Source organism: Amblyomma maculatum, unplaced genomic scaffold (assembly GCF_055883805.1).
Source record: "Amblyomma maculatum isolate TAMU_Amacu unplaced genomic scaffold, ASM5588380v1 scaffold_76, whole genome shotgun sequence".
NCBI classification, from domain to species: domain Eukaryota; kingdom Metazoa; phylum Arthropoda; class Arachnida; order Ixodida; family Ixodidae; genus Amblyomma; species Amblyomma maculatum.
This window is the reverse complement of record NW_028146801.1, coordinates 35,798-55,443: the sequence shown is the minus strand read 5'-3', so window position 1 is coordinate 55,443 and position 19,646 is coordinate 35,798. Positions and strand designations below refer to the sequence as shown.

The 19,646-nt window shown below is 45.6% G+C and overlaps 1 protein-coding gene across 1 annotated transcript; it reads right to left on the bottom strand.

Annotated features, from left to right (window-relative positions):
* Positions 1-4,600: 4,600 nt before the first annotated feature.
* Positions 4,601-17,811, bottom strand: LOC146170682 (uncharacterized). Its single transcript, XM_084586850.1, has 3 exons — positions 17,649-17,811; positions 13,207-13,530; positions 4,601-5,173 (listed from the first exon to the last, which is right to left on the bottom strand). The coding sequence occupies exons 2-3, from the start codon at positions 13,375-13,377 to the stop codon at positions 4,997-4,999; spliced, it is 348 nt and encodes a 115-aa protein (XP_084442976.1). The 5' UTR covers positions 13,378-13,530; positions 17,649-17,811; the 3' UTR covers positions 4,601-4,996.
* Positions 17,812-19,646: the final 1,835 nt, after the last annotated feature.

Below are 19,646 nucleotides of genomic sequence, written 5' to 3'. Positions count from 1 at the left end.
CCGCAGACAGTCCTATGTGGCGCTACCTTCTGGCGTCGTAGCCTGACCAGTGGAAGATTTTTTTTTATCTGCAGGCCAGAAATCTCGAGATTGCGACTGGAAAGTGTTAAAATACAAAAATTTCGGGTCTCTGATAAGAGCATTAGACACTGTCGCAAATGTAGCGAACATCGTCGGTAAAAGCATGATCATAGCTCAGTTTGACCTCATAACCCTGTCATCGAAGATGTGAAGAAGCATCCCAAATTCTTTTCCTAATAGCACGAACATTGGGTGAAAAATCTTCAGTTATGTAATAATCAGACCCTCTAGGTTTTGAGACATTTTTCATGACCAAAGACTTTTCCCGGTCCAGTAGCTTGAGAATAACTAGGTGTGGATGCTCTTTCCGCTTTCGACCGAGTCTGTGGCAACGCTCTACGTTAGGGGGTTTGAGGGGGCTGACACTGCTCGAACGTCGTCTTCGTCAAAAACTACCGAGATTCTTCTTTTTCCTTATGCGCATATCAGCGCATGGATCGCCTAACGTAACACTACCCGCCGGCTGAAAAGAACCGTCCCGGTGCGTACTAGCGTCCAAACCAGGGTTCGTGTAGTAGGGCTTTAGGCGTGCCACGTGAACCGTTTTGGTGCGTGATGTAGAGGTATGGCGTGCGGAATGCAAGGGCACAATTTCGTATGTCACTGCAGTGACTTGTTAAATACGGTAGGGTCCTGTATAACGGGGCACATTTTTTTCCCAGAAGCCAACGCGGCGAGCTGGGTTTCAAAGCAGCACGAGAAACCCGCAAGTATAATGGGTGTTGCGATGACAGAAATCCCAGCGAAGTTTCTGGGAGTGCTGGGAGGCTGCGAGTCGGTTGCGAGAAACAACGCGGGCCGCATCAGCTCGGGCTATGGCGTCACGAGCATGAGCTGGCAGTGGTGACAGAAGGAAACAGGCTGTCAGATTGAAGCAGAGGTTCACGGCCGTATAGAAGATAGAAGGGGCAGTTGCCAGTAGTGCCGTGACGCGACGGATTGTATGCAAATGTCACAAACGGCAGCATTATGTCCCAGTCGCAGTGATCATCAGAAACATACATTGACAGCAAGTCATTCAATGTCCGCTTAAGGCTCTCGGTAAGCCCGTTCGTCAGTGGATGGTAGGCAGTTGTCAAAGAATGACGAATGTTGCACAACCTTAGGATCTCGTCGACTATACGCGCAAGAAAGCAACGGCCACGATCGGTGAGCAGTTGGCGGGGAGCTCCATGGACGAGTATAACATCGTTGAGGAGGGAAAGAGCGACATCAGTTGCTCAACAGGTTGGTATTGCTCGTGTGACCGCGTAGCGTGTGGTGTAATCAGTGGCCACCGCAATCCATTTCCTCCCCGGTGCGGACAGTGGAAAAGGCCTTAAAAGATCCAGACCCACTCGAGAAAATGGGTCTATATGGATGTCGACCTTTGCAGAAGTCCAGCTGGTAAAACTGATCGTTTTCCGGCGTTGACAGCGGTCACAAGAAGCCACGTAACAGCGGATTGCGCAGTATAGGCCTGGCCTAAAGAACCGACCGCGCACACTGTCGTATGTGCGAGAGACGCCTAGATGATCCGCTGCGGGAACGTCGTGAAGCTGTTCAAGGACGGCTGTGCGTAGGTGCTGAGGGACTACTAGTAGAAGGCCGGGCCATCAGATCGCATACTGTGCCGGTATAAGCTGCCGTCATGGGGCACAAACAAACGAAGGGAATGGTCATGGCGATCGGCGCTAAGGCGATTGACAATTTTGCGAAGCTGAGGGTCTTGTCGTTGCTCACGGCGAATATTGGAGAAGTCAGAAATAGAGAGCACGCAAGCATCATTGTCACAATCAAGTTGGCTTGGTGGGTCGAATGGATGATGGGAAAGGGACCACTGAAATATTGTACTCCTGAAGGCGCAAGGCCAACGCCCAAGGGGACCAGTAGGGTCTTTGAGTGTAGAAAGCCAACACAATGCGCGGTGGTCAGTGACTACTGTGAATGGCCACCCATACAAGTAAGAGCGGAACTTCGTAATGGCCCAAACTGGGGCTAAGCACTCACGTTCAGTCAAGGAATAATTCTGTTCGGCCGCAGAGAGGAGTCGAGTCGGCTGACATAGGCGATGACGCGAGAGGAAACGAGCTGATGTGTTGCGAGAACGGCACCAATTCTATCCCCACTTGCGTCAGTGCGTACTTCTGTGGGCGCTGACGGATTGAAGTGAGCCAATACCGGCGGACCGGTTAGGCGGCCAATAATAGCTGCGAAGGCGGCCGATAGTTAGTGGCCCCAGGAAAAGGAGACCTCTTTTTTCGGAAGCTGCGTAAGTGGGCGGGCAATTTCCGCGAAGTTTGGTGCAAATCGCAGGAAATATGAGCAAAGTCCGAGGAAGCTATGCACGTCGCTGAGAGATTTCGGGATAGGAAAACCACTTACAGCGCGAATTTCGCGAATTTTGTCGGGGTCCGGCTGGATGCCATGGGTGTTGACTAAATATCCTAGGACCTTGGTTCCCTGCCTCCTAAGCTACACTCCTTGGAGTTCAACTGAAGGCGAGCTCTTCGGAAGACGCCAGCCGAAATACGATGGAGGTGGCCCTCAAATGTTGATGAAAATACGATGACCTCATCGAGGAAGCACAGACATGTGTTCCATTTGAACCCGCGTAGTAACGAGTTCATCAAGCGCTCGAAGGTCGCAGGGGAATTACATAAGCCGAAAGGCATCACCTTGAATTGATAGAGGCAATCCGGGGTGACAAAAGCACTTTTCGCGATCTCTGTCGTCAACAGAGATCTGCCAATATACAGAACGGAGGTTAACGGAGAAGTATTTGGTACCATGCAGGCAGTCGAGGGCGTCTTTGATCCTTGCAGGAGGGTACATGTCTTTCTTTGTTATCTTATTTAGGTGTCGATAATCTGCGCATAACTTCCAGCTGTTGTCTTTTTTTTAATGAGTACTACCGGAGACGCCCAGGGGCTGCTCGCCGCCTCAATAATGTTGCTGGCCAACATTTTCTCCACTTATTCTTGAATGATCCAGCGTTCGCAAAGAGCAACTCTGTAAGGACGTAGATGAATAGGGCGGGCATCTCAGTATCGATGCGATGTGTAACGACAGACGTTTGGCCCAGGGATCCGTGACCGAAATCAAAAATGTCGCTGTATGACCGCAAAAGGCCGGCACAGGCTCTGCCCTATTCGGGACGCAGGCCAGAGGCAACCATAGCTGAGATGCGGTTCTCCGGGCTTTGTGACGGGACTGGTTGGGCAGGCACCTCGGCGTCATGGTCAGACAGTACTGCTGATATAGTAAAGCTGGACAAAGGTGAGAGCTCGGCAAGAAAACTTCTCTCCGGGAGAACTTGCGAAGACATGCTGAAGTTGATAAGGGGAATGTAGGTGTGGTTATTCGCGACGTGTACAATGTTATAAGGTAGGACGATGTTGCGCTGTAGAGCGACGTCGGTGATGGGGTTGACAATGAAGTCGCCGTCAGGAAGGGAAGGAAAAGGTTACATGGGCACGTATACTGCCGCCTCGGGAGGTAGGCGAGTAAATGTACTAGAGCGGAGGCGAGGCTGGGAATGGTCAGCACTAGGGTCGTGAACACAATGGACCAGGGCTAGGCGCAGACGTCCGGAGGAACAGTCAATAAATGCGGAATGGGCTGATAAAAAGTATAGGCCTAAAATGAAGGCTTGAGGACAAGTAGTAAGGACGGCGAAGAGCACAGGGACGTGGTGGCCGGCGATGCTAGCGCGCGAGGTGCCCATTCCGATGATGGTAGCAGTGTTGCCATCAGCAACACGAACTGCAGAGGTGTTAGCGGACGTAAGAACTTTTTTGAGGCGTTGGCGGAACGAAGTGCTAAGGACTGAAATATGGGCTCCAGTGTCAATGAGAGCGGGAACAGGGACTCTATCTACGAGGGCATTGATCAAATTGCTGCGTGGTGCGATGGTCGAAACATAATTGGCTGTCCGGGTTGGTAACACAGCGCCACGTGCGGGTGCTGCGTTCCCTAGTTTCCCGAGTAGGGGCCTTGGTACTTTCGGGACAAGCTGCGGCGAGGAGTAGGTGATCGGGAAGGGTAGGCTCGAGGCGATGGCGAACGGCTAGGACAAGGAGACAAGGCTTTCACACAACAGGCCTTTCCTGCAGGCACCAGCAGCCGACACTGCTTGAACGTCGTCGTCGTCTTCACCAAAAACTACCGAGATTCTTCTTTTTCCTTCTTATGCGCATATGAGCGCATGGATCGCCTAACGTAACAATATTGTTGCGACTGGATCGGTTATCATGGTCCTCATTCTTTTCAACCAACCGAGCCACAGTTCTAGTTAGTGTTTTAATTTCGGAACGCGCTAACTGTTAAGCTAGATGGTGACGCTTCAAGTGCAGCCACGCGGGTTTCAAGCGTATCAAAACGTGAGTTCACGAATGCTTGGAATGGCTTAATATTGCCACGGTCCTCAGCCATATGCTTGCGTCGTTCAACAACTTCGGCATGCATGGTCACAATGTTATCAGTTTCAGTTGGACATGTTACAGCAGCCGATTGTTGAGCGGTCTTTGCCGAGCACGTGGACAGTACAGAAGTGCTGTAATAGGCTCATTACATTTTGATGAGTTTCCGGGCTTCGTTGGGGGGTCAGATTAAGGAGGTCCTGGATTGAGCTCCACGTCTCCACTCAACAATAGGTGGCTGATATAATACATGGCGTTCGAACACAAACCAACTGCGTCTTGTGGGCAAAGAAACAGCAGCAATGATCGATTGTCTGATCTTAGGCACCGAGTATTCTCAAGATAACATACCTGCACAATGAAGAGACAGTGCTTTAGCATTGTGTCACAGCCGCTGTTGCTTTGTCCACTGAAGAACGAGATCTCGTATGGCGCTTTTAAGCTCTTGGCTGGTGACGTCGCGCTGCTCCCGAAGTCGACGGTGCGCTCACAAGCACCAAAGTTCCATGGAACGCTCAGGAGCCAAGCCGTTGATCCACCCGGCAAGCCGTAGCTATCGCACACAGGGGCGATGCACTGGCGAAGGTTTCAGCATGCTGCTCGTAAGTCGATGACCCGTCTGCGAAGCATGCGCAGATGACGCCACTTGGAGTATTGTTCCATGAAGCCAGCTTGACGATGCATCCAAGGATCTGCACAGGAAGATACAGTACTTTAGCACTGAGTCACAGCCGCTATTGCTTTGACGTTATTATTGAAAAACCTGGACACTGATCTGTTTTAACGCATGAGGGCCGTGAGTTTCATATAGTTATAGCTGAAAACAGAAGGTTTTGCTTGTCATAGATAGTGTTAATTATGGGCAGTAGCAAATTGCCGCAAAATTTGGTCAGATTACTGTTTATGAACAAAGATGAAAAAAGAGCAGTAATTACAATATCACCATTAGCAGAACTGTTGTGGCGAGGCAGACTCAACAAAGAAAGGATAATAAGATTCCGGTATAGGGGGAGGGGGGGAAGTGGACTGAGGAAAGCTAAATATTCGAACTGCACTATTTTGCAAATGATGAAAGCTTGATATATCAATGAGATATGCAGTTCCCCAAGTTGATATGCAGTATGTTAATTGATTGTGAATATGTTAAAAAAAGTGCCCGGGGGATATGTTGCTGAAAGTAATGATGAGTTCTAAGAAGCACCCCAATACAAAAAGCCCATTCTGACAATGATTCCGAGTGCATACTAAATCTCAGATGTTCGTCTCGTGGGACACTAAGAAATGTAGTGCATTCAGAAAGTGGTATAATTTGGTTATCCAAATAAAGTAGAGCAATATTAATCGCTTGTTTATGATTGCGAATTAAACATCGTAAAATTTCCTTTTCTTTAAAGGATTGATTTCAATCTGGTTACCTGAAACCAGTCAGCTGTAAGTTTTAGTTCAGCTTCAATGTTTTGATTAGATCATTTATATTTCTGTCACTAGTATATAATGTAGTGTCATCAGCGTATAAAATGCAGTTAGATTTGGTGAAATAACCAGAAAAATTCTTGATGCATGCTAAAAAATACAGTCGTCCTAAAATTGAACCCTGGGGCATACATTGGTTAATGGATGCTGGGTGCAATAAAATGTCGGCCAAGCTTATTATTTCGAAATGATCAGTAAGGCAACTGAGTAATAATATGTTAAAGTTCGGCCAAAGGTTCCCAGAGACTCCAGTTAGGAAAAAAGAACGGTGTTGTTAATTGGCAAGTCCTCTGGAAGTCATCGACACCGAAATGTTTAGAATGCATTATCATTTAAGCTCGCACATAGCTGAACATTCTGCAACCAGCGCACAAGCGAAAACTGGTTCGCACGAAGAGAAAAAAAAGAAGGAAAGTAAAAGGAAGAAACGGAGAAATTACAAAAGACGCTCATAGGAGGAGGGCACAAATTGTATATGAAAGCAAAAAAATAGTACCGACAAAAAAAAAATCAAAGAAAGACGGAAAAAAAGAAACTGGAGGGAAAGGTGAATATACAAGAGGAAACGAAATTATAAGTGAAAGCGCGGAGAAACTAACGATTAACAGATAAAGAACAAAGCGAATTAAAACTGAAACGAAAGCCACACTGGAATGAAGTGAATGGAACAAAATTAAGAAACGGCGAGTCTGAAATTTCATCTACATGCGGAAGGCGTTTCCTCGACATATCCAGCGTTCTTTAATCTTTTTCAACGTTGACATTTTTGCTTTCCGGGTAAACATATCCCCAATGACTACCTTTTTGAGAGGTGGGAGTAGCGTTACAAATAAACGCTGAAAACCTCATTTAATAAATAATAGATGGCTAGATGGGCCGATGCGATGAACAATCATAAGCAGGGTGAGCTTTCGGGAGAAGGCTTTTGCATTTTATGTTGTTTTTGTTTGATGGCGTTACATTCAGGCATGGCTTCATGGTAATTCGTCTGGATGTCTTTATGGTGCACTAAGGCCTTTTTTTTTTGCTGTGGCTGTTTGACATTTGGAGCATTTACCCTTCGTTTTATTTTGACTGGATTTATGGCTGACTAACCATTGTTATGCTTTAATATTGTGTGCACGTTTCGCTTTCTTTGGCGCGCCGCGTCCGATCAGCAGGTGACGCGCGTTCACTTTCAGCCAATCCAATCTATACAAAGTCTATAGAGTGCCCTGGTGACGCAAGGGCAGAAATTGGGAAAAATCCAGCCCTGCCTTTGGAACGACGCATCTTGTCAGTGTGTCCGCGCAGTGGGATTTCTCTTTTCGCGCATGGGGAGAGTCAATCATACTAAACAGGAACCCGGCCCCGCAGGCTGCACGCGTGAGAAGCGCTATTGTACCCAAACGGGTAGAAAACTGATGCAGAGTGGCCGTCAACATGAAGCACCGCATCGTTGTAAATCTTCTCGCGTGTCGCTTAGCATTGATTCGCGGACCAGTTAAATGCAATGGCGTTCCACAGGTGCATGATCACGCGAAAGCATTTTCCCGCTAAGTGTGATTGACACTGTACGCTTTCCTATTCAGCGTTTTATTTTTTTTACCCCGGAAATGACCATTACCCTAGACTGTGGATGTTGCCATAAACTAATGCGCATAAATGGACAGGGTTATGTGCATCGGTGTATGATCATCTACCTGTCTCGTGGGATCATACGCACTTATCTTTTCACGCAGTATTACCGGCATGGTTTAACTGCATGATAATGAAGCAAAAGCAATATACTGCATCTGAATCTGAACGCCGGCCGTGGATAGCTTCGGCTACGTCAGTCACCAAGAATGTTCGAATGCATGTTTATCGACGAAGCACCGATATTTAGAAGGTGTTGAGTGCAACTCTAGTTAATATCTCTTTTCTCTGTGGCCTGGGGCTTACCAAACCACAGAAAAGTATTTGTAAACCAAACGATACTATTTTTCGGCATCCGCTTTGTTCCTCCGGTCACTGAGCTCGATACTCGTGTCTATTGAAATAGTGTACACGAAATCTATGGGCATAATAACGCAAATGCCTTACTAGCCCCATAATGCGAAATCCGTCTGCCATTGCTGTAGTTGTACTAGATGCAGTTGGGATTGTCAACAGGCGACGGGGTTCATAACGATGGCATACGGCATCACTAATGAACCTCCATGTAGTGGAAGATTTCACAACTTCTATATCAAACATGTGTTCCATTTGCAGTATTCCGGGTGGTGCCATCCTATTTCTTTTACCCTTCAGAACGCCGTCGCAAGCCTAGTTTGCGATTGAAATCAAAATGATGACATATGCCATACCCTCTTTATCAAAAGTAACAATACATGCGCGAACGGCCGGCGCGAGCAAGAGCGCGGTCGTGAGGTGGCATTGCGTTTGCGGGAGCCTGCTGGCGAGTGCACATTCAACAGCAGCTACGCACGGAGAGGCTGAACGGGTTTATGAGACTCGAGGAACGTTACAGCTGAAGAGAAAGAATGGCAACGAAATATTCGCAGTTGATTGGCACAGAATAGGAGCGAAATATGGCATTGCCCCTCGTAACCGCCGATGACCTCTCACATCCACGTATTAGCGGCATTTGAATGCAAGAACTAAAACGTTTAAGAACGTCGTCGTAAACAATGGAATCGACAGATTTGCGATGTGGCTCCAGCACTGGCCAAGCGGCGCCCGCGCACCCGTCATGATCCATGTCCAGTCACAGAATATCAAAAATTAGTCTTAGCTACTGTCTTTTCTGTCCACCTTTTTGAACAGCCGTGTTAAAACCCGCTACCATCAGGTCAGCAAGCCCGCTAAGTTCTTAAAGTATTAACTTGAGTTGTGTGGAGCGCGGAAAGCAGCGCAGTGAGAGAGACATCTTTCGCGTTCGCAAGAGCCTTTTGCGCACCAGCGCATGAAAATATAACCAAGTGTAACCCAGTTACACACACGCACACAACCAATTTAGTGGAAGGCATACATAGTCTGTTAAATTTTCATGCGCTAGCGCGCGAAAGGGCTCCTGCGAAACGCGAAAGATTTCTGAGAAAGAGAGACAGAAACAGAAGAACGGAGTACAGCTGGAAGGTTAACTTGTCAATGCCCAGGGGGGCCAATTTGCACATACAGACGGGGATCAAATGAGAAAAGGGAATGAAAGCGAAAGATGACTGGAAATCGTGGTATGAAGCTATGGTGACGCCGCGTGCACGTGTTCATTAGTGTCGAAACGCTAAAATGCAAAGCAATAAAGAAAGATTCTTTTTTGGCTGGATTAAAAAGCAGTCAAGATAAAAAGTCAGTTAACAACATCACATGAATACAGCGTAGTGTCATAACGTGCTCTTGAGTAATTATATTTGTTTTCCGAATAATAAGCAAAGGGTGAGCCTGTATGCACACATCTGCAAAACCTTACGTGAAATACATCATAAGTGGCAAGCAAACATGTTCCATATACATGGCGCGTACATTACTTTATTAAAAAAGAAGCTGCCAGTAAATTTCTTGCTTCTTCCATAGTGGGAAGACTCCATTTCGTTGACATTGAAGTGTATGCATAGTGCTAGACAAATATGGCAGTGTTTGAGCTGAAGTTTAAGGCAGTACTTGGCGATCTATCGATGCCTGTCAGGGTTAGTAATGTTAACAATTTCACTTGGTAACGCTTTCCACATTTCGATAGCCTTAGGAAGAAACGAGTATTTAATCGTGTTGCAACGCGCCAAGAATGGTCTATGCAATAGTTATGGCTACCTCGGGTGGATCGACGCTGGGGTGTTAACAGGTAGTCTTCCTTATGTATGTTTAATCTATGATGATAAATGTTGTAAAGGAACTTCATTACAGTCGTTTTCCGGCGACAAAACAAGATCTGTATTTGTGCAGTGATGCGCATGGCTGTTACGCTTTCATGACGTGAGTATTTCGAATATATGAATCGTAGTGCTTTCGACTGAATTGTTTCTAACTTTTCGATCAGGTACGCTTGATGGGGATCCCAGATTATGTTTGCATACTCAAGGATAGGTCGTACTAATGTTTTATAGGCTGTTAACTTCACGTCCGATGGAGCCATTGCTAGTCTGCTGCGACGAAAACCAAGCTGCTTGAATGCGTTGCTACATATGTTCTCGATGTGTGCATGCCATTTAAGGTCTTGGGTTAGTGTGATCCCCAGGTATTTTGCTTTGGCTACGTGTGGTATCGGAGAGCCAGATAATGTGTAGTTGTAAGACAAAGGAATTTTTTTCTTGTTGTGTTTAAATGCACCGTTTTCGATATGTTAATTTGCATGTCCCAGGCTGCACACCAGTCAGAAATGTTTTTTAAAGAAGACTGAAGTTTCATTTGGTCACCAGAGCTGTTCACGGCTGTATAAATCACGCAGTCCTCTGCAGAAAGTCGCATTGTCACTCCATGTTCGGCACACAAATAGATATCATTTACATATGTGAGAAACAGCAGGGGCCCAAGAACGGAGCCCTGCGGGACCCCCGATAGGACTTCAAGGTAATCTGAGTGGAAACCATTTATTGAGACGAACTGTTTACGGTTGGAAAGATAGGCTTCTATCCATGCTACTATTTTCAGATCAATACCTATCGTTTCTAGTTTTAAAATAAATTTTTTATGGTGAACACGATCGAAAGCTTTAGCGAAATTTATGAGGATTGTATCAGCCTGTAGTCGAGAAATAATTATTGATGCCAGGTCAGTGTGATTTCAAACACTTGAGCAGCTGTTGACAATTTATTTCGAAAGCCATGTAGTCTGGGGAATAGAAGGTTGTTTTCTTCTAAGTATGTTACGATAGCATTACGAATTATATGCTCCCTTACCTTGCAACAAGAACTGATTAATGATATAGGTTGGTATGCGTTCACCAGCAATTTGCTGCCGCCCTTGTGAATAGGGTTCACCTTTGAATGGAGCCAATCTTGTAGAACAGTACCTGTTTTAAGTGACTCGGTACATTTTGCGCACAGAAAAGGAGCAATCTACTCAGCATAGCGTCTAATGAATACGTTTGAGATGCCATCAGGACCAGGACACTTTTTCGTATCTATTTGCAAGAGTAAGTTAAGGACGCCTGTTTGTGTTATCACCACTTCGGGCATGTGGCTAGTGTGCTGCGCAGGGGTTGGATTCACCGGTGTTGCACGTTTGAAGACAGATTGGAAGTATGAATTTAAATAGTTTGCAATCGCTCCCTGATATTTATGATACATCCGTCAACTCATATTTTTGAGATCGCGTCATCAGATTTTGATGAATAGCGCCAACATTTCTGTGGTTGTGTAGACAAAGTTCGACATTGTGCTTGAAAAAAAACCTTACTCTCGCCTCTTTAATTTATTTCATGAACAGGGGGGAGGGGGGATTTCACTAATTTCCGCAAGTGATTTTTTACTTCTACGAATTCTCACGAGTTTTCGCCTTAGGTGAATAATATTGCGGGTAATATATGGCGTTTTACGTTGTCTTCTTTTCGTCTTGGATGGAATGAATTTTTCTTCCCAGTATATTATCGTTTCCTTGAGCTTTAGCCGTAAGTCTTAAACAATTGACCGGTTTTCCAAAATATAAATATCCGAATTAAATATATAAAGTCGATGATGCTCACGTCATAAGCCCGACTATAACCTTTCGTTACAATACGTGTCTGCTCAAGGTGGACAGCGGTGCTCTGCTGTCCCATCTGTGGAAATGTTAATGCGAGTAACTTATCGTCTGATATACTTTCCGCAATGACAAGTTCCGGGGTTCACATGCTAGATACAATAACAAGATTGAGCACTGAGCTAGTCTAGCCCTGAATGCGTGTCGGCAATAGTAACCAGCTGTTGTAAACAAAAAACTGAACATTATGTTTAAAAGCAGTTCGCAATTGATCACTTCCTTTCTTCCAGGAGTTAAGGTGGTCCAATCAATTCCGGGTAAATTGAAATCTCCAGATAATATGATTTTAGTCCGTTCTTTCATTTTAGAATTCAAATAGTCGTGCCATTTCAAATGATAGTCATCTGTGGCGTTCGGGCACCTAAAAATACCACCGATTACTGCTTATCATTACCCGTTGTTATCATGCACCAAACACTTTAATGGCCGTCCATGCCTTCCTCTTCCTTGAAGTAGAAGTTCTGCTTAATGGCAATAGCAACCACACCACCACGGCTGTTCCTATCAGATCTAAGAAGTGTGTAAGAATCAGGGACGATTTCCGAGTCATGTATGGAAGAGTGCAACCACGTTTCTGTAATTATTATTACGTCTGAACTGTAAAGCAGGAATAATTCTTTTAATTTATCATCCTTATTAACAATGCTCCTAGCATTGAAACCCAGAATGATTAATGGATTATTGTGAAAACGTCATTCAGCGGGACCACCATGAGATTTCGAAAATGTGTTTTTCGTTTGCCTCACTGGTACCCTTTTATCCTCTGTGGGATCCCATGCGTACATATTATTGTTTATTTTGAGCTTGTCAAAAACTAAACTTACTTTATCCCCATTGTCGCGATTCAATTTAAAGACTGCCATAATTTTTTGCGTATTTCGCACACAGGAACCGAGAAATTCTCAGATATTGATATTCCACTGTTCTTTAGCTTATGGCAACTTTGAAAAACCTTAACCTTTTCAGTGAAATCATAAAAGCGCAAGATGACAGGGCGTTCATTGCCAGCATCTTTCCTGCCAACACGATGGATGCGTTTTATGGATCTGACCTGGACTTCCAATTTGCTTCTCAAGAAATTGTTTTCTACTTTTTTTTGAAGCTCGGAGGCACTCTCGTTATTTTCCTCTTTCAATCCAAAGGTCACAATATTATTGCTACGGCTTCTATTTTCCAGGGCATCCAATCTTTTAGTGATTTGGAACAATTCCTTATGCATCACCACTACAGATTCCTCACATTTCTGCACTTTTTCATTACATAGCTTTAGCGACGCTAATGTGTCTTCTATTTCAGAGAGCCTGAACTGAACACCCTCAAATCCACCTTGCAAAGCAGTTTGGGTAGCCTTAATTTCCGTGACAGTGCTCAGAATTTGATCCAGTTTCTGTTCATCAGGCACAGGGTTCTCCTCCACATCGCCACTTAGCTTCAACAGCATGCAAAGCACTCGCGATTACTCATGGCAGCAACAAAAAATACACTGGGGGATCGGCAGCACGACAAGGCAGGCACAATCGCTTCTAAGGCAACTTGTGAATGACCATTTGTTACTAACCTGTGCAAAGAAAAGTACGAAGTTCAGCGTCATGCGTCTAACGGTGCCGCCGAGCCCACTGAAGAGATCTGCTGTCCGTCCAGTCTTTTTAGGCCGTTCCCACGAAGTCTCGGATGTTGCCGCTGCGCCAAACGATGTGTCCAAACGAGGTAACGGCGATAGTCCTTCCATGCGGTTTCCATCTGAGTGCACCGATATAAGCGACCCAAACACTCCCGTATGCAAACTTGGTTGCCGATGTCGCGTCACCGACGTCACAAAAGACAGATGGCCCGGGGACACATGGAAGTCGCCACAGCCCGATCCACTGCATTCCAGTAGCGCCTGTGCAAAGAAAAGTACAGTCGAGCGCGATTTGAAGGTTATCGCGCGAGCGCCGACCGGGTACATGAACAGCGCCATGGCCCAGAATTCTCTGCCGAGGCGAGGGAGGTATCAAGCCAGCTTCCCTCACTCTTTTTGCTGTTCCTTTGTTAGCCGTCACTCCCTGCTGGGACATCACTTTCATTTTTTTCGTTTGGTTCTACGAACAGGCAGTTATAGTTATGAGCGCGACGTATTCTTCGGTATTATCTGAAATTGGACACTTTATCGCAACAAATGGAAAGCTTAGAACAAAGCGAAAGGGCGGTGAGTATGTCGCGGGGGTGATGGTTGTTGCATGGAACAGCGAACGAGGGAGAGAAGAGTGCGAAATCATGATTTTTCCTGTTCCAAACCCGGCCGCCAGGTGCCTGGAGTGCAAGGCTGGTCGACGCTCGCGCGATAACCTTCAAATCGCGCTCGACTGTACGAAGTTCAGCATCGTGCGTCTAACGGTGCCGCCGAGCCAGTCACAGCACCATATGACTCCTCGGGTGGTCGCACTTACGAACTGTCCAGACAGATAATTCGAAAGCGTCGCAGTGCTCTCTGAAATGCCTCATCTCGCGCAGATAAGCCGCTTGAGTTAGCAGACCGCCATTGCTTCGCTTGGCAACCTCACGGATCAATGGTTTCTCTGCGAGAGCAAAGCGTTTGCGACGGGAAGACAGATAGTGCCCTCGTGCGGCTGTAAATTTGCGCTTCCATTTTCATCCTTCAAAAGGTTGCGCGGCTGAAAACTAATCTTATGGCGTCGTTTCAGTACTTTCTGTAATTACAGCAAGATGTCTCAGCTTACATCACCACCCAGAGTAATTTTGTACGAAACTGCGGTGAGTTGACAGCCTCCTGTACTCCACATCGAATTCGCCGCTTTATGCACTCGCCTAACGTGGCGCCCAACTTCTGCCATTTTCGTCAATGACAGCACATTGTTTATGTCATGAAACTTCATTTTGTCATAACAGTCTGATGTGTATGCATGACGTATTTCTCGCTGCACAACGTGAACCAGTCAGATTACAGGAATAGTACCTTTTATCTCATCCGTAATACAAGCATAAGTGTTTTCCTCCCAATCATCTACACCAGTTTTATTTCTTTTTCCGTCCGCAGTTACTGATATCTACTATTCAGTCGGCGTGAATAGCTCTGCTAAAGATGTGTCTGGCACTTAACGTTATTTTGACGGCACTGCAAGAAGCCATTTCGACAGCTCAAAATTTTGCGCCACAAGATTGAAACACATGACCATTCTGAGAACCAATCAAACAATAAGGCGGCGAACAGCGGCCATGTGCTGAAAAGATCCCGAAACAGGTGACAAGCTTCTGGGCAGCACGAACAAATGATCCGTACTCGGGGGTCGCACGCTTCCCTGTGTACTGAAATTTAAGAAATTGAAGACGCGATATCCAAGCATCTTACAGATACTTAGAAAAATTGTCATTGTTTAGCACACGATATCTTATGCAGGAACACGAAAAGTACTCTGACTGCTCAAGGAATCTACTCAAAATGACCGCCGACTAAGCAGCTGTACTGACGCTGCGATCAACAATACAATTCAACACGCATATGCACAAAGACGGGATGGGGTTGAGTACAATTTGCAGGCATTTCGATTTTAATACATGAGCAAGAGCTATAAATTGATCGCGTTTTCGCTTACAGTGACTAGAGTCAGCGTCAAATGCAAAATGACCAAAATTAACTGCGCACAGCACGACACCCGTTTCGGATGACTAGATCATAAGTGGTGAAATCTGAGATATAGTGCAGTTGAGTTTTCTTATTTGAAAGGCGCGATAAAATATTTCTAAGTAACAAACAACCCGTTTGGATTTTTGTTCAGGAGGGAATAATTCTGCGTTTTCGTGCTCGCGTTGCTGCCATCCTGTTCGTGTTTTTTTTTTATTCGGCATTTTTATCTTTTTTATTCGCGAGTGGCGCCCCCCTGTATTAGTTTCACCAGACTCACTGCGGTTCCAGGCGCAAGGCTCAGACCATTTTATAATCACCCACAGGTCGGCGGACGCACACATGTATCGACTCTCTCGGGCTCATTCACGCTCAGATCATGATCTGAGTCTTGATTAAGTCCGGACTCAAATTCAGATCGCATTGGCCCTAAATGGTAAGCTTTAGACGATGTGTATAACTAACAGAAATCGAGTAGCAGTCACCGCATCCCATAAATAGAGACAGAGTACACTAACTCCCAGAAGGGATCTTTCGTTTTCCGCAATCTTCACTAACGTACGCAGTTATCTTCAGAGGAGATTAGGCTCGTTTCTAACATCATCGCATCAACACAAGGCAACTTGCTTATTCTAACAGAAAACTGGCTACAATATGACGTTAGTGATATCAAAGTTCTGGCGCAACTTGCCTGACATCAAAGTTCACCCAAGTGACCGTGAATTATCAAAGAGCGGTGGTGTTCTCATAGCAGATCGTCAGCAAATTTTATGTTTTGTTGTAAACGTCTAATTTAAGATCGGAATAATTTAGTTACTGTATCGCTCATAACCAATTCAAGTGTTAGCATTTGCATTGAACTCCTGTAATGGCCGATTACAATAAATATAGGGCTATTCTTCGCAACGACCTGGCGTTGGCGCGTCGTGCGTTAAAAATGTTGAGCGAGGACGAAGGCCGAACAGGTGCTGGACCAGGGAAGAATGATTGAGTCACGTTATGCTACCGTCTGCCTACGGTCTCGCGAGCTTGTTCTGCGGAGGCCGCAGAGTGCCTGGGGCAGAGAATTGCCACGTTCTGCAGAATCGCCGATGCAGAGGAAAGCCATGAGCTCGTGGATCACAAGCCCACCGCAGGCATCAACTTGGCCAAGTTGCAAGGCTCTTCCGCATGCCTGCCAACTCTGCTGACGTCCCCGGGAGACTCCTGATTTTTTACCGAACTTTCTGGTTGTACGACCACTGTCCTATATCTCCCGATAAGTCTCCTCTGCCCGCGCAAGTACGGTTCACATAGTTTAAGCAAAGCTGAGTTTTGGTACAGTTGGCAGGCCATGATTTACAGGGAGGTTTAGCGCGAGCAGACGAGCGACCGTCCTGTGTCACTCTCTTATCCTTGTCTCTCTCGCTCTAAGCCTCCCTGTAAATCGTGGTTTACATAAAACCGGCACCACGAAATGAGCAGCTTCGTCGTAATCACCAGCATCAATGTCTTTGGCGTTTCCAAGGATAAAATCAGGCGGAATGAGTAGGAGAATCTCAACGGACCGCAGATCACAGAGCTGACGAGCGCCTGAACGGCACGAGCCCAGTATGCGAGTTCCATTTCATGCCATCCACCTTATGTGCTCGATGTTTAGGTGCACATCGTACAAGAAAAAAATGAAGTAATGAGGATAACAAAGAGTAGAGGCTAACAAAATACTGTGAACGAGAAGGCCTCCTTTATCCGTTCAATCAGTTGTATGGCTTTATCAATATGATCGAGGATCTCACCACGAACTGAATGGACGCTTCTGTCAGGGCGAGCTTCACTCCGACAGCATAACGGATATGCTAGTTGGCAGCTGTTCAGAGCAGACTTTCCCTAGAAATCGTTTGTCAAGGTCACCGCTCCGATTCTCACAGCTGAAATAATGACGTTTTATGGCGTCACTCGTCATTTAGACGTGAAGGGACTTTGACTTAACAGTGAGCGACAGAGGGTCCGGCTAGCTCTGTCCGTAGAGCATGAGACTTAACCTCAGGGTCATGGGTTCAGGCCCCACATTGGGCGCCAGATGAAGGCCTCGCCTCCAAAAAGCCGGTCCGCGAGCCATGGTCTCGACTGAAGAGTGACAAATCCAGTCTCTTAATAACCCCGCTTTATTCCGGATAAACGAAAATGCATTAAAAAGAAAGGAAACAACATCAGGCGCTACTGCGCTGAGAACATGCTGTTCATGCGCGCGACAATAGAACAGCGAAGAAAAGCGGGAAATATGTCAGGGCTTTACCGCGGCGAGACAAAACACACTGCGGAGCGAATAGGGCGAGCAATAAGGCCAAAGCGCTCACGGCGGAACAAGAAGCATTGCTCCTCGCGTTACAGCAACTCACGCGAATACGCCCAGGCTGTTTCTGCAGGCACTCCTTCCACCTTCGTGACGCCGGTCTGCTTTCCGTAGTCCCTGCACACCCCGCTGGCCCATGACGCTCGCTGCTTGCCCCGCCGGGGCGAAAAAAGGCCTCGCGCCTTGCTTCGACGCGCGTATCTGCCCGCGTCTTTCGCCGCTAACATCCCGCCCCCAAGATTATCTGCTCACTCATGCGCACTCGCGCTGCTCGCGCAAACACAACACAAATAGGAAAACGCGCGCGCGGTTTAAAACACCTAAAGAGGCTGCGGAGCCCCACAACGGCTAATCTAAGACCGGAATAATTAAGTTACTGTGTCATTCATAACCAATAGCACTGTTACTGGGAGTCTGCTACAGGCGTCCCCATTCCACCCATGACTTTTCTAACGAGCAAAATAACAACCTAATCTAACCCACAGCAAGCTACCCCAAGTGCCTCTATCCTCCTTTTCGGGGATTTTAACTTCCCAAACATAGAATTTCGTAATCTTCCACCTGCATCAATAGTAGGTTCCGCAAAAGGCAACTTTATTGTAATACATTTCAACGGTAATTTATCACATATGCTTTCAGAACCAACGCGCACCTTATCGCAATCTAAAATCATTCTTGACTTTATTTTGGCTAGTAAACCCGATGCCGTCTCATTCATTACTTACCTTCAGAGAATTATAGACCAAAATGTCATTCCAGCCGCCTTCTTTTTTCTTGTAATACCAAATATGACCTTGAAGAAGACTGTAACACTTTAAGAAAATAGTCATTAAGGGGCGATAAATCAAGAACTTAAGACCTAATTTCCTGCATAACAAGCTACATATGACATTCAATCGACACATGATAACTGGGCAATCTTGAAAAATAAATAAATGATTCACCTGATAAACATATACCAACCGTCAACATTCGTACAAGTAACCAAAAACCATGCTTTACTGATTCTTTAAAAAAAATTCGAAAAATAAGCGCCTCTATTGGGAAGATAGCGGCAACACAATTTGATAGCAAAACTATATATTAGGTAGTTCAAGATGAATATTTGACTGTCATTCGCAGCGTAAAACGTCCTTTTTATAATACTACACTTCCAAATTTGTTGCGTACTAACCCAAAACTGTTTTGGCAAGTAATACACTCTAACCCAAAATACGCACTTACCCTCACCAATGACACAAGCGTTGAATGTGCTGGCACATTTAATTCCGCATTTTCCTCAGTATTCTCGAATGAAATCAAAAGGCCCTTTCTTTTTCTTTTTTCTTTTTGCATTATGAAAGGTGTCATACTAAGCATCGCAGTTTATGAAGACGGAATTTCATCCATAACTCTGAAGACTGCACTATCATCATCGTGTGGCATGGAGGTATGAACTATAAAATTCCAAGAAACACAAGACACACGTCTGCTTATTGCCTGTCATTACTGTTCTCAGTCACTTTCTTCACTACCTTTCCGGATGATTGGTAAGTGGCATAGGTCATTCAAATCTACAAGAAAGACAACAGAAGCTCTACATTAAATTAGCGAACTATCTCGCTAACAAGCGTGTCATGCAGAATCATAATACACGTCGTCTACTGTCAAATTATTTTTTTCTTAGATGGTAACAACTATTTTAACCCGTCGCAGCATAGGTTTCGCATAGCTTTCTCCTGTGAAACCCAATTAACTATTTTCTTCATGACTTGCGTCTTAACCTGGTCATCGATGTGCGAATCGGTGCTATCTATTTTGGATTTAGAGAAAGCATTTGATAAAGTGCCTAACTACCGCTTACAACTAAAAGTTCAACGAATAAACCTAGATCCTAATGTTCTGATGTGGATACGGGAATTTTTGTATATTCGTACGCAAATGGTTTCGGTCAACAATAATTTGTGTAGCCCCCTCCCAGTAACTTCCGGTATGCTGCAAGTATCTGCTCTTGGCTTCCTGTTATTTTCATATATTTTAATGATTCACTTTAATATGTCTCCTC

Bases quoted from the DNA above. Each gene is read 5' to 3' on its own strand.
- LOC146170682 (XM_084586850.1), bottom strand. From the start codon at position 13,377: ATGGAAGGACTATCGCCGTTACCTCGTTTGGACACATCGTTTGGCGCA. The intron at 5,174-13,206 runs GTTAGTAACAAA...CTTCCTGTGCAG, and splicing joins TCGTACTTTTCTTTGCACAG to ATCCTTGGATGCATCGTCAA.